Genomic DNA, 13,323 nt, shown 5'->3' on the forward strand with positions numbered 1-13,323 from the left:
CCCTGTCAGTCTCTGGTTCTAGGACTGGAAACAACTTAGCACCCCCTGTGAAGGCCTCTCCATCCACCCCAGCTCCCACATAGTTAAAAAATATATATATTTTTAAAGATTTATTTAAAGAGAGAGAGAAAGCAAGCATGTTCCTGCGCGTGCGTGACTGCATCCACAGGGGTGGGGGAGTACGGGGAAGGGGGGAGGGGGAGAGAGTCCTGAAGCAGACTCCCCACTGAGTGCGGAGCCCAGTGTGGGGCTCCATTCCACAACCCGGCGATCATGGCCTGGGCCAAAATCAAGAGTTGGACGCTCAACTGACTGAGCCCCCTGGGTGCCCCCCGAGTCATTACTTCTTTTGAGGTTTACCTTCAAATTTCTGTCATAATACTGCTGTGAAAATAAGACTGCCTTTGGACAAATTAAACTCTACTTTAGCCAGTACAAACAGCTCATGTGCCACAGTCCGGGAGGCTCATCCTGTCTCACAAATGGACAAGCAGGGAAGCACCTTCCTTGGTGCTCCTGCGATGGCTCTGCAGCACGAATCAGAAGGAACTTAAAAAGAGGCTAAGCCCAGGGGTGCCTGGGTGGTTCAGTGGGTTAGAGCCTCTGCCTTCAGCTCAGGTCATGATCTCAGGGTCCTGGGATCAAGCCCTGCATCGGGCTCCCTGCTCAGCGGGGAGCCTGCTTCCCTTCCTCTCCCTCTGCCTACTTGTGATCTCTGTGTCTCTGTCAAATTTAAAAAAAAAAAAAAAAAAAAAAAAGAGGCTAAGCCCATATAGTCACAGAAAATTTTTCAGAAACCATGCTCCACAACGCCACTCAGAAGAGGACCCGGCCCTCCGCAGTGCCTTCTAGTCCCTTTGTTTCCTTTAATAGGCTGCTGCGTATTTCTAATACTTTAGGCCACATCACATTCTTTTTTGGAAGTAGCCAAGTAAAAATAACACCCTAAAAATATGCAAGCACATCTTACACGTTAAGAGATCATAGATACCAACAAAAGGATCCTATCTCATTAGTGGGGAAACGAATGAACACCACACCTCTCCTGTGCAGAGCTGAGCAGGGCACAGTCCCTGCGTGTGTGCACAGCACTGTTGTTTGCATACAGATCGCTGGCCTTTACGCCCTTCCGGTATGCAGCAGGTGTGGGCATGGAAGTGCTCAGAAGCGCGTGCGGGAGGAACACACCAGAGTAAGATGGCCGTGCACCCCACAGCCCCCCCATGACTGCTGCCCCTGCTGGCCCCTCAGCCCTGTGCAGTCTGCTCTGCAGGACCCCCACCCCCAAGCCCTCCCGCATGACTCGCCTGCCCCCTTGCCCCACGGCGCCTGTGGCTTGACTACCGCTTCCATGTGACTTTGCATCCCAGAGATTTATGTTCTGGTCCCACCTGCCTTCAGCGCACACTCCCCGAGGGCAGGCTTCTGCATCTGTGTGCCCTGCTCTATGGACCTGAATTCTCCACCTACATCTGCAAACACAAGCATCTGACCAGTTGCTGACACCCTGACCCAACTTAGTCCAAACCGCGTTTCTAGAAGAACACGACGATGTCATATTTTAGCTACCTACCTGAGCTAGGTGTTGGCCAGGACGCACGCTCACCGCACAGACAAAGCCTGCTGCCTGTGTCCCTCTCGGACATGTCCCCACGGGAGCCCCAGCACGGGCAGATTTTCGGCTGCTCTGGGTTCATGCTGATCTGGGCCAGCCCTCGGCTATCGCTGGCCACTGAGCAGGACCGAATCAGGTCAGAGCTTTCAAAGCCACTGTTGAGGCTCTGTGTACAGTTCTGAAGAGATCGTCCCTCATTAGGGTCACCTGTGGTCTCACGTCGAGAGAGCAGCGTGTGGCTCCCCAGTCCCACAGGTACTGCCAGTGATAACAGGGTGTTCCTTGGAACTTATAGAGGATGGGGTCCCAAAATGTCAGCGGGTGGGTTTGGAAAGCCCCGCCCCTGTGGCGGGAAGAACAGCTGGGCATGCGCAAGGATGACACTGAGGTTTTCTGAGTCAGAAAGCCAGAACATGACTTTCGGCATCGAAGACATGCCAAAGTCAGGTGCCTTCCTGGCACACAGGGCATGCACGGCTTCTGAGGTCCCGACAGCAGCACATGTGGATCCCCGTTTCAGCTCCAGCGTCTCAGGAGGAGTGCCGGAGTTGCTGGGCTGGCTGGGGGTTAAACCCCAACAGCCGCCGAGAACTTTCCTTTCGGTCACCATGGGCACGATGCCAGCAGTGGGCTTCTAGGAGCACCGTGTCAACACCACGAACAAGGACCCCGTGGAGAAATGCATTTTGAAGGCATCTCAATGGGTGCAGGGGTGGGGGGGTGAGGAACCAGCACACGGGGGTGCGGTCCCTTCCTCCCCTGGTAGGACCCAAGGGCCCTGCCTGGCCCGCGGCCACCAGTGGTGATGCGCAGAAACCCATCGAAACGCCTACAAAGTGCAAACATACACAGACAAGGTGAAAGTTCAGTGGAAAAATCATCTTCCTTGAAAAGCTCCAACATCATGGAATATTAAAATATTAATATTAATATTAAAAGAGATCTGGTTACAAGTAAGGCACCACCCGCCCGTATTTTAACACAGGTTAAGGGAACAAGCTTTCTTTTAGGAAACTAAGAAACCTGGACAGCAGCGAGTGAGTGGGTTGCCCCGGACCCCTAAAGGCAGGCAGGGCCCGGGCCCAGCACCTCCCAGCTGTGGGTTTCCTTCTGGAAGTGGAAGAAGAGAAAGTCTTAAAAAAATTAAAAAACTGCACTCAAAATTCCTAAGAATTCTTGCTCACTTAAAAATAATGTAGGACTTTTCCTTTTCTGGTCCTTTCTTTTTCGCAGTTGGGCGGGGGAGGGGAGGCCAGATCTCAGGCTCCCTCTTCCAGGGTTTATAGGACAGAAGTCAGCAGACTGCCTTCAGGGTGGCGGCCAGCATCCCAGTGCACCTGGAGAACTCGGCCACTAGACAGAGCAACACCAGACACCTGATTTAGATTTCTCCTGAAGGTGATTTCAAAACCTGAACTTCCCTCTCTCACTGTATCTCTCTGTCAAATAAATAAAATCTCAAAAAAATAAAATAAAAATTGGAGGCGCAATCACATGATGTCCAGGGAGCCATTTTAACGTGTGGGACTGCACTCGGAGGCATTCGGTGCGCTCACAGAGTGCAGCACCCCATTTCCACACGGTTTCACCCCTTCCCTGTAGTCACGCCTCACAGCCCTCCCAGTCCCGGGCAACCTCTAACCTGCTTTCTGTCTCTGTAGATTTGCCCAGTCTGGACATTTTGTATAAAAGAAATAAAACAATGAGCATTTAAGTTACATGAACTGCCTAATATTATGTGGTAATTCCAAATGTAAACAAGGCAAAACCCTGAGATTTATGGCTTAAAATGACGTTCTGGAGTTAGGATTTCACAAACCAGTAATATTTCGTGAAGAATCTTGACCACGGATGTTGGCTTACCACCCTAACCAACAAATAGGAACATTTAAAAAAAGGTCCACACCAGAAAAGATATTTTAATAGCCCAAAGGACAATCTTAGGATGAAGGAGAGTCCTGTAAATCGAATAAATTTAGCTTTATAAAAAGACCACATTACATCACTCTGATGTCTGTCCTTGGCACAGAGCAGCACAGGCCTTTAGAAAGGACCGATCCTGGACCGCCACCCTTGGTCTAGCTGAACGCAGTTCATTAAGTACATGTGCCCCCGGCCAAAGGGGGCTCCCCACAAAGCCCAGGGAATGAAGAGGAGTCCCTCCCATGAGAATGACATTTTTTTTTTTTTTTTGGTTTTTAAAGATTTTATTTATGTATTTGACAGACAGAGATCACAAGTAGGCAGAGAAAGAGGAGAAAGTGGCTCCCTGCTGAGCAGAGAGCACAATGTGAGGCTAGATCCCAGGACCCTGAGATCATGACCTGAGCCAAAGGCAGAGGCTTAACCCACTGAGCCACCCAGGCGCCCCGAGAATGACATCTTTTTGATGGTTAGGGATGACAAGATCCAAATCTAAGCTCAAGAGTGAAAGAGACGCCAACACGCTGTAAGTCAGGAACGCCACTTCACCCGGTGTGGACGGATGCCAACCTGTGGTCTGGGGCGGTTATGCCGCACGCAGCCGAAGCAACAACCTTGACAAATAAACACAGAGCTCTGACACGCAGAACTCCCAACCTGGCCTTTGACACAGGGGCAGGCATTCTGGGGACACATGAAACCACAGGATACACTCGTACTTCCCGGAGCAGCGGTCTGACAACGCGGTGAAATCACGCTCAACGCTTTTACATTAACCATTAATAATTATGAAATAAAATATAAAATGCAAGTTTTTTTTAGGACAAAACCTGAGACCTGAGGAATGTTAGCACCTTGTGGGGGGTTTCTTGGTGGACCGAGCTACGAGTCAGGACGACACCCCAGCTCTGACAAGCGTGGGCTCTCCCTGCTCAGAGTTGGACAAGCTGCCGGGGACGGTCTGGACAGCAAGACCTTGATCTAGGCTAGCTCTAGGGCTACAGAGAGGCCAGGGAGGCGAACAGACTGGTTCTAAAATTCACATGGAAACAGAGGGGACCCTGACTACAAGACAATTCTGAAAAAGAACAACAAAGCTGGAGGATTCCCACTTCCTGATTTTACAAGGTCTGACAAAGCTACAGCAGTCAAGGCTACAGGCCTGTAGACCAACGGAATGGAACAGAGTCCCGAAATAAACCCGCACGCTATGGCCCACTGGTTTTTAACAAGCGTGCCAAGTCCACTCAGTGGGGAAAGGACAGTCTTTTCAGCAAAGGGCGCTGGGAAAATTGGACGTCCGCTCACCTACCACCACACACAAAAATTAACTCGAAATGGATCAAAGACCGACTAAGATCACAAAACCCTTATAAGAAAACACAGGAGCAAATCTTGGGATTAGGCAGTGGTTTCTTAGATCTTAGCACAAAAACCACAAGCAGCAGAAGACAAATCAGATAACCCGGACTTTACCCGAATTAGAAACTCCTGAGCTGGAAATGAGATCATCAGGAAAGTGAAAAGACGCCCTACAGACTGGGAGAAAAAACTTGCAAAGCGCATCTGTGATGCGGGACTGCTGTCCAGATACTCAGACTCTACGGTGGCAAAGTCACGACTGTCCCTACTCGCCCGACTGTCCCCATCTCCCGCACCCTTCAGGCCCCTCCCCGTATCCCCAGGGTTTGGTCCACTCCCCTTCATTCTTCACGCTTCCCTCCTCACTGCTTCCCCCTGGAGTTTTCGCAAAGGCCTCCCCTCTCTCCTCTGTGGCCACCAGGAAAACCAAAGCCACTGGGCCCTATCTTCCCCAGCTTCCCTCTCAAATTTCCCCACCCACCCCAGGAACTTCTGAAAGCCCTGTGTGCTGAAGAGGACACTGCCCGTCTGGTTTCAGCACATCTGGTTTTGACAGCTTTGCCATTTCACACGTAAGAAAGGAACAGGGCTGACCACACGCTGACATGGTCTGAAACACAGCGAAACCGGTTCACTCACCTAACGAGATGTGATAACGAGCGGTCGGTCCAGCCAGCCCGACAGGATGTGAGTGAGGCCCTGGCAGGGAGGTCGAAGGGTGGCTGACTTGCCCCATCTACCCACCCCCTTGTGCTCTGCCGTCCTCACGGTCCAGGGGGTCCGCTCAGGCAGGCCAGGCCAGGGCGGACAGTGTGCACGCGGGAGGAGGCCCAGCAGAACTCGATTCTGGTCAAGTCTCCACACAAATCCATGATCTCGGCTCTCCGGTGAACACACTGAGAGCCCGGCAGTAACTTCAAAGGCACAGGAAAGCAGGAGCCCCAGTTTCCGACTGTGGAGATCAGTAATTAGTGTCCAGCTCCCACTCTGAAGGCTATGCCTTCTCTTAACTTTCTGAATGGGTTATACCTTCGCACGGTTCAAATACACACACACACACACACACACACACACACACACGTTCCTGCTGAAAACCCTCATCTTCTCACCAAAGTGTCACTCTTAGTTTGTCTACCCCTGGAGCTCCGCTGTGGAACCACAGGGACACAGCCGAGCAGCCTCCGTCGTGGGCCAGCGAGAGCGGCGGGCCGCACTGCCCTGCCTTTCCCCTCCGTCACCCTGAGGCCTTCCACCAACCAGTCCAGAAAGAGACACTACCGGACAGAAGCCCCTTCCTTAGGTTTCTGTCACCTGGCACCACACCCCATCCCAACACGCTCTCTGCTGCGTGAAGTAATCCCCACCCCGGGGTCCCCAGCAGCATCCACGGGGCCACCAAGAGGCTTACCTAGTGTCGCTTCTCTAGGGAGGCCCTGTCCTGCCCACAGGGCCCGCAAGCCCTCCTGGGCGCCTGGACGCGCACCTCCGGCACCCAGCATACTGCCGCCTCCCCGGGTTAGACACGGCTACACATTTGCCAAAGGAACAAAACAAAGCTGTAGGTGGCCATGAGGCAGAAGGTCAAAAAATGACATTTTGTTTTTCTTTCGGTGTTAGGTAGAGTCCATCAAGGTTTCCTCCCTTTTGAAATGAACTCCATTAATGAAACATTTTTAGTCTCAACTTGAACCTCATTCGGCACAACAAAGGACACAGGGCTGAACGCCACCGAGACTTAAGTCAACAAGGGTGCACACGGAGTACTTGAAAGCCAAGAATGAGGAAGGAAACATTTGCAGAGCTTGATGACAATGAGGAACTCGAGTTCACAAACTGTTTTTCTACTACAATGTAAACATCCCCTCAATTGTATACATCATCGAGAAATAGTGTCTTCACTACTGTTTCCCCTTGGACGAATGCCTATGCTAAGTTTTCAGCTACTTTTTGGCTAAAAGATGCCTCTCCCGGTCCAGACCTCCATGCTGTATTACTACCCGTAGAAGGAGGTACCTAATTTCACACTAAACTGAAAGGATTACTCATGAGGCATCTTCATCAGCAGTGAGTTCACGTTCAGCACTAAAGGTCCTCCTGTCAGCTCTGCTGAACTTGCAACATCACACGTGTCTCTGAGGACGTCTAAGGTCCTTAAGCCAAGTGCATCCCGGTCCCAGGAGCTGCGAGCCAGGCTGAGGGGCGAGTGGGGAAGGGGATGTGAGCACCCCGGACCCCCTGGAGTTCAGTTTCACGCACACCCGCAGTCTCCCGAGGTACGGCCTTGCCTTCAGGACCCAGAATCCGCGTCTCTTCTCTAGATGATGCCAGAAACATCAACCGGGCTGGCTGCCACGGCCTGTGTGCTCCACCGCGATCCAAATCCGAGGGCAGACAGTACCGCGTAGACGGCTCTCGGTGGCAGAGGAACCTGCGAGGGGAGCCCCGGGGCGCATCGGGAGGGGCGAGAGCCCGGGTTGGTGAGTCAGAGGACCTGAGAGCTCCTCCGTTCTGTCACCAGCTCCCCGTGGGACCTCAGGCAAGAAAGGGGTAGTCTTTCTACGCAGGTTTCCGCAGCTCTGAAGGGGGGACTAATAACACCCCTCGGCGGCCTCGTAGGAAAGAGGACGGTTAATGAACACATGCGAGGAGCTTTGAAGATTACAGCTTCCTGGGTGCTAATGACACACAGTGACAGTCTGCCTGTCCACCCACCCCGCGGCTGCCCGCGGTCCGGAACGGCTCCTGGTAAACTCGTCTGCCCTGCCATTTGCTCTCCCGGCTCCACTTTCTGGAAGCCCCTGGAAGAAATGAACCGTAATGCTCAGGGCCCCGGACGATACCCAGGAAGCCCGCAGAGAGGGCGTGCTCTGACCTGCACCAGCTCTGGGGCCGTCGCACCTCGGCGGGGCACACTCCTGGCATAAATAGGGACCCGGGGAGCAAGTCCTGCCTTCCCTGGGTGCCGCAGTGAAGGCTTTCCGCTGGCAGAATCCCTGTCTTCTGCCAAAGAATGCCTGAACATGCTTCTTAATCTTCCCTTTGTCGTTACTGTTTCTAACATTCAGATGTGAAGCCTGGTGGGAAAAATGATCGGGGGGGGGGGGGGCTCTGGGGCTTGCTTCTACTTCACTCAAAAGGAGGCTCTCCTTCTTTTCAAGCAGAGGAAAACCTCACGCAGGCAAATGATCAAGCCCTGTACTAAATAAAGATCGAGATTACTGACTGCGCTAGTTTTTTACAGGTTGATATTTGCACCAAGTAAACACGTGTGTGTGCACATATGCACTCCAACACACGTGACCCACCGAAAGCGGTTCTCTGAACTATGCAGGCAGGACAACTGGCCATCAGTTAATTGGATACAGAGAATTACAACTCCGATCAAGATTAAATGCCAAAAAATGTTTAAGATGAGGATTCTGATATATGTTTACATGTAACCGACACACAACATTCAGAAGTAAAGAGTGCACGATTCAAGCTACTGACATTGTGTTGTCTGAATGAGAAAAGTCCGCCAGAAAGCAAGTGAGGCCCGAGGAGGTCAGTCTGTGAAGGCCTCATCTGGAAAATCGAAGACGTACAGGAGAAAGGAGTGCTTTAGGGGAGGGGGCAGGGGTCTGGGACAAGGAGGTCAGGGTTTCCGAGCATCCTAAATGCAACTTGGCCTAAGATACAAACTCCAGTCAACCTTCAAGATTAGGCCCTTTTCAGCGTAATGTCACTTGTGACTGACTTCACTGCAAAGAGGAAAAGTGCCTGGATTTATTAGAGTTCCAAAGAACCCTTCCTCACTGGACAGCCACGTGAGTTTTCTAAGGCAAAGCATTTCTCCTAAGAACAAAGTGACATGCTTTTATCCTCAGGGATCCTAGACGAACAGGAATCCAAGCACCTTCCTTTCAATTCCCTTGAAAATAAGTAATTTAATCAAACGCATATCTGCTGTTAAGTCATCTCTATACCCAGCATGGGGCTCGGACTCAGGGTCCTGAGATCAAGAGTCGCATGCTCCCCTGAGAGCCGGCCAGGTGCCCCCTAATGCATCTTTAAACTAAGGAATCTGTAGACTCAGGAAGGTACGGAGGGGTCGAGGACCCCGGCAAGTGACTCATACCCTGACCACCGACCTGAGAGCTCTGGGTTCTGGTAGGAATGGGCGGCCTGGTAAAATTACAAAACCTCCATGTTTCCACCTTCTACGGAAATATCTCAAGAGCGAGCACAGGAGGGTCGGCGATGCTTTCTAGAGTAAAATGTTTCCCTGGGGCCAGGTCTCAAGCATGAAGAAACAGAAAGCCACGTTTCTGGCAGCCTGGCGCGGCAGGAGTGGCCTAGGTTCTAGGCAGACCGTGAGAGGTTTCGTTCGGCCTCGCACTCAGTCAGGTGCGCTCGGGAGATGGGTTCCGACGCCCGTAAAACAAGCACGAGTTTCTCTCCTGCCAGCCTGTGGGTGTCAAGGGCTTCTGAGAGCCGCTGGGACAGTCCCAGGCATGCGGCAGGTGCTCCTGGCAGCAAGGAGGTGCGGGAGACCACACTTAGGAGTGTACGGCACATACGTGTATCTGGTATGACGTAACGATGTTAGCTCGGGACATCAGAGCACCGCAGAGAGCGATTGGATACTAAAAACCTGTAAAAAGTGTATGTTTCTAAAACTGCTCTCATGTCAATCTTTCTCTTAAGTAAATAAAAAATGCCTCACACTTGCCATGAATACCAACACACATTGTGCACGTGAGTGTGCGCGCATGTCTAGAACGGTACGCGGTGAAGCCAGCAGAGAGGCCAGGAGGCGGACTCGGGGGGCTCAGGCCAGGGAGAATTTTAGATTTGCAAATAAAACAAATGTTTAAAGTGGCTATATTCACACATGGATTTTTTTGTTTTTGTTTTTCTTTAGATTTTTAAAAAAAGATACAAGAAAGTGGACCAAGGTGGGCAGGGAGGCTCCGTGTCCGGGGCTGACTTTACCACCCGTGGTGCAGGCACGGGGCACAGACAGTACCGTGGCCTAAGAGACACACTTATGTTACCAGCAGGCGGACTTTAATTTGGACTTCTCTTTTTCTTGGGGCAGGGGGAGGGGGTGAAGAAAAAAGTACAGAAGCTTGATAAAAATAGGGCCAGGGTCACATTCAGCCCGCGGTAGAGATTTCCTCGGCCAGTGGCTTCTAAGTTTTTTGGTGTCAGGACCCACGTACATTCTGGAAGTCCACAGGGCCTAGAGAGCTTGGATTATGTGGGTTACAGCTGCTGACTCTGACCAGATTAGAGAATGCTTATAAAACGTAAAAATATGTAAACATATATAAGTATATATTTTTTAAGAAAAAGAGGGAGAAAGAGACAGGAGGGGGCGGGGTAGAGGGAGAGGGTGGTATGAATCCCAAGCAGGCTCCGCGTTCACCACGGCGTCCGAGGCGGGGCTTGATCTCACAATCCTGAGACCATGATCTGAGCTGAAATCAAGAGCTGGACGCTTAACCGATTGAGCCACCCAGGGACCCTCGGAATGTTTAAAATAGTCACTAACTCGTGTAAAGCAGTACGAACAGGCTCATTTTGTGTGAACCTAACTATTATGAAAACAATCCCTCCCCCAAATCAGCAAAAAGACAGCCCAGGGGCGCCTGGGTGGCTCAGTCGTTAAGCGTCTGCCTTCAGCTCAGGTCATGATTCCAGTGTCCTGGGATCGAGCCCCGCATCGGGCTCCCTGCTCCACAGGAAGCCCGCTTCTCCCTCTCCCGCTTCCCCTGCTTGTGTTCCCTCTCTCATGATTCTCTCTCTGCCAAATAAGTAATTAAAATCTTAAAAAAAAAAAAAAAAAGACTGCCCAGTTTTACATTCCTGCATATCTCTTTCATACCCAACTTAACAGAGGACAGGCAGAGTTGCATTTCGACATTTGTTTTTTTTTTTTTTTTTAAAGATTTTATTTATTTGACAGACAGAGATCACAAGTAGGCAGAGAGGCAGGCAGAGAGAGAGGAGGAAGCAGGCTCCCCGCTGAGCAGAAAGCCCGATGTGGGGCTCGATCTCAAGACCCTGAGATCATGACCTGAGCCGAAGGCAGAGGCTTAGCCCTCTGAGCCACCCAGGCGCCCCGCATTTCGACATTTGATATGCTGTTTTGGTTGAAGTTCATGAAGGAAAAAAAAAAGCTCATCCCCACACAGACATGTTTATTTGAAGGGAGGCATCTTGATGAGTTTTTTCAAAAAACTGTGGATACTTCTCTTTTGATTCTATGCCTACATTCAACAAGTGGTAGTTTCTTGAAAATCGGCTGCAGGACAGGAGCTGAAGCTATGCTGACGGGCATCTTACACCAGACCCCGTGCTATGTCCTCCGCTTTGCATGCCTCTTCCGCCTGTAATTGTTGGTGGCATCACTTCCCGCACACCGGGAACCCAGGTGGGGTCATGCAGACCTTCCACGGGGACACAGCAAGAAGCTCTACTTGTTGGTATTACCAGGACTGCTGCAGGAGCAGCCACTGAGCTCATGCTGGCAGGTACAAGCTTTCCAAAATTCAAACTTTTGCCCGCAAGCTTAAATTTTATTGTGGGCAACAAACAGTGTCCCTGTTGTTTCCTTTGAATTGCCTGACTCAGTTCATTACTTTTCAAGACAGTGTGTCTGCCTTTTTGTTCTTGCAAGTAAGAACGTCAATCCGGAAAAAAGGGGCTAGTTCAGCTTGTAACTCACACAAGTGTTCAGTTTTGGAGATGAGCCCCTTGGCTCCAGCATGCCAGAGGGCTCAGCTCTGGTCCTGGTTGCAGGGTCCTGGGATCGAGAGAGCCTGGTGTCGGGCTCTCTGCTCAGCATGGTCTCCTTGGGGCTTCTCTCTCCCTCAAATAAATAAATCTTAAATAAAAAAAAATCTCAACACAAAAGAGGAATTCAACATATTTGGGATTTGACAACCAGACAGTAAACTCTCGGAAGTCAAATTTCCAGAGCATCAGAAGCCACACCTGCATTTAAATACAATGACAGGGGGCAGGGGCGCCCGGGTGGTTCAGTGCGTTAAGCCTCTCCCTTCAGCTCAGGTCATGATCTCAGGGTCCTGTACTGGGCTCTCTGCTTGGTGGGGAGTGTGCTTCTCCTTCTACCTCTCCTGCTTCCCCTGCTTTGCAAGCATGCGCACACTCTCTCTCTCAAATAAATAAAATCTTTAGGAAAAAAATAAACACAACTACAGGGGAACAATAGGGAAGTCCCCCTGTTTGGGCCTCATCGCAGATCATGTACCTCTGTCTCTGAAAATAGCATTCTTCCTGAATGTTCTTGAAAGACCTTCTTCAAAAGCATTAACAACAGGGGGAGGGGAGGAATGGAAGCAAACGCCCTGTCTCTGGTTTCACCAAGCAGACCTGACCCACGAGAGCTGCAGGACTGAGCACAGGGGCCAGCGAGGCCACTGGGGTGGTGCCTGCCACGGTCTTACTTCTACACCAGGGCTAAGTGGGACACAGTCCACACTCCAGAATTCCTGACGCCGCTCCTTTCTTCACCGTGCTGAACCGGCAAAGCCAACTGTGGGAGGAGAAAAGGCGTGCTGAGCGGGGGAGGGAGGGAGAACAGGCTTCAAGATGAACCAACAGAGGTAACACAGCGGAAGGGAAAAAAAACTGTGGTTAGATGCTGGGCTCTGAAGTCCACGTAGCAAAGGGGTGACAAGTTGTGGGGAGCTCACAAAGCTTCAGGCCCCATTTTAAGCACTTCTTAAGTGTTTGCTCCTTTTACCCTCATGAAATCCGGAGAGGCAGGGCACCTGATTCCCATTTCTAGGCACAGACTGAGCCAACTTGCCCAGGATGGCTCCGCTGGCTGGTGCAGGGGTGCGGGCTGGGGAGCTCAGAGCACCCCCACCTCTCCCGTTCAGAAGGAACCCTGGTTTTATCTGCAAGTGTGCCCGAAAGGCTGTTCTGCTTTAAAAGACCAATAAAAATGCCAATAAACATCAAAGAAGGTGTACACCCCCAAAACACCGTTTGGGGAGATGGTGCTGCTGTCCGTGTGGCAACATGCGGTCCCGGTTGTGCCCGCTGCCGCCCTCAGCGCTGGCCCACCGGGACGGCCGAACCCTCACCCGACTATTTCACCAACAGCTGCCCATGTGTCAACAGCGTGATAAAGGCAAAAAGAGATAAAGCCAAAACTCGAACACGAAGACCACTGCTTCAGGAAACAATTTCTGAATAACCGAATTTCCTTTGTACATTTGTTCTGAAGCAGATCGCGCTCAGGGCACTTCCAACAGTCTGGAACAGTGGACACCGGTGCAGAAGTCGAAGGAACCCTTGGACGCCCACCTCCTTACATCTGACAGTGCTTCTTATTTTAGCGTATTTGCTTTACGGCAATTTTTCTCTGTATTATCTCGAGAAAGTGGCAGAGCTCGTCACATGGCACT

The 13,323-nt window shown here is 51.2% G+C and overlaps 1 protein-coding gene across 14 annotated transcripts in view; it reads right to left on the minus strand.

The window, feature by feature from the left end:
• The window catches only part of PPP2R5C (protein phosphatase 2 regulatory subunit B'gamma), a 121,585-nt gene that overhangs the window by 73,207 nt on the left and 35,055 nt on the right, over positions 1 to 13,323 (minus strand). For 3 of the 14 annotated variants that reach the window (XM_082737481.1, XM_082737488.1, XM_082737491.1), the window contains exon 1: positions 6,309 to 6,674. The exons of the other annotated variants lie outside the window; for them this stretch is intronic. In XM_082737481.1, coding sequence (XP_082593607.1) covers positions 6,309 to 6,399 — 91 coding nt within the window. In that variant the 5' untranslated portion in view covers positions 6,400 to 6,674. Of the gene's footprint in view, positions 1 to 6,308; positions 6,675 to 13,323 lie in introns of those variants that run through there. 14 annotated transcript variants of the gene reach the window in all.

This window comes from Mustela nivalis (assembly GCF_964662115.1).
Source record: "Mustela nivalis genome assembly, chromosome: 6".
NCBI classification, from domain to species: Eukaryota; Metazoa; Chordata; class Mammalia; order Carnivora; family Mustelidae; genus Mustela; species Mustela nivalis.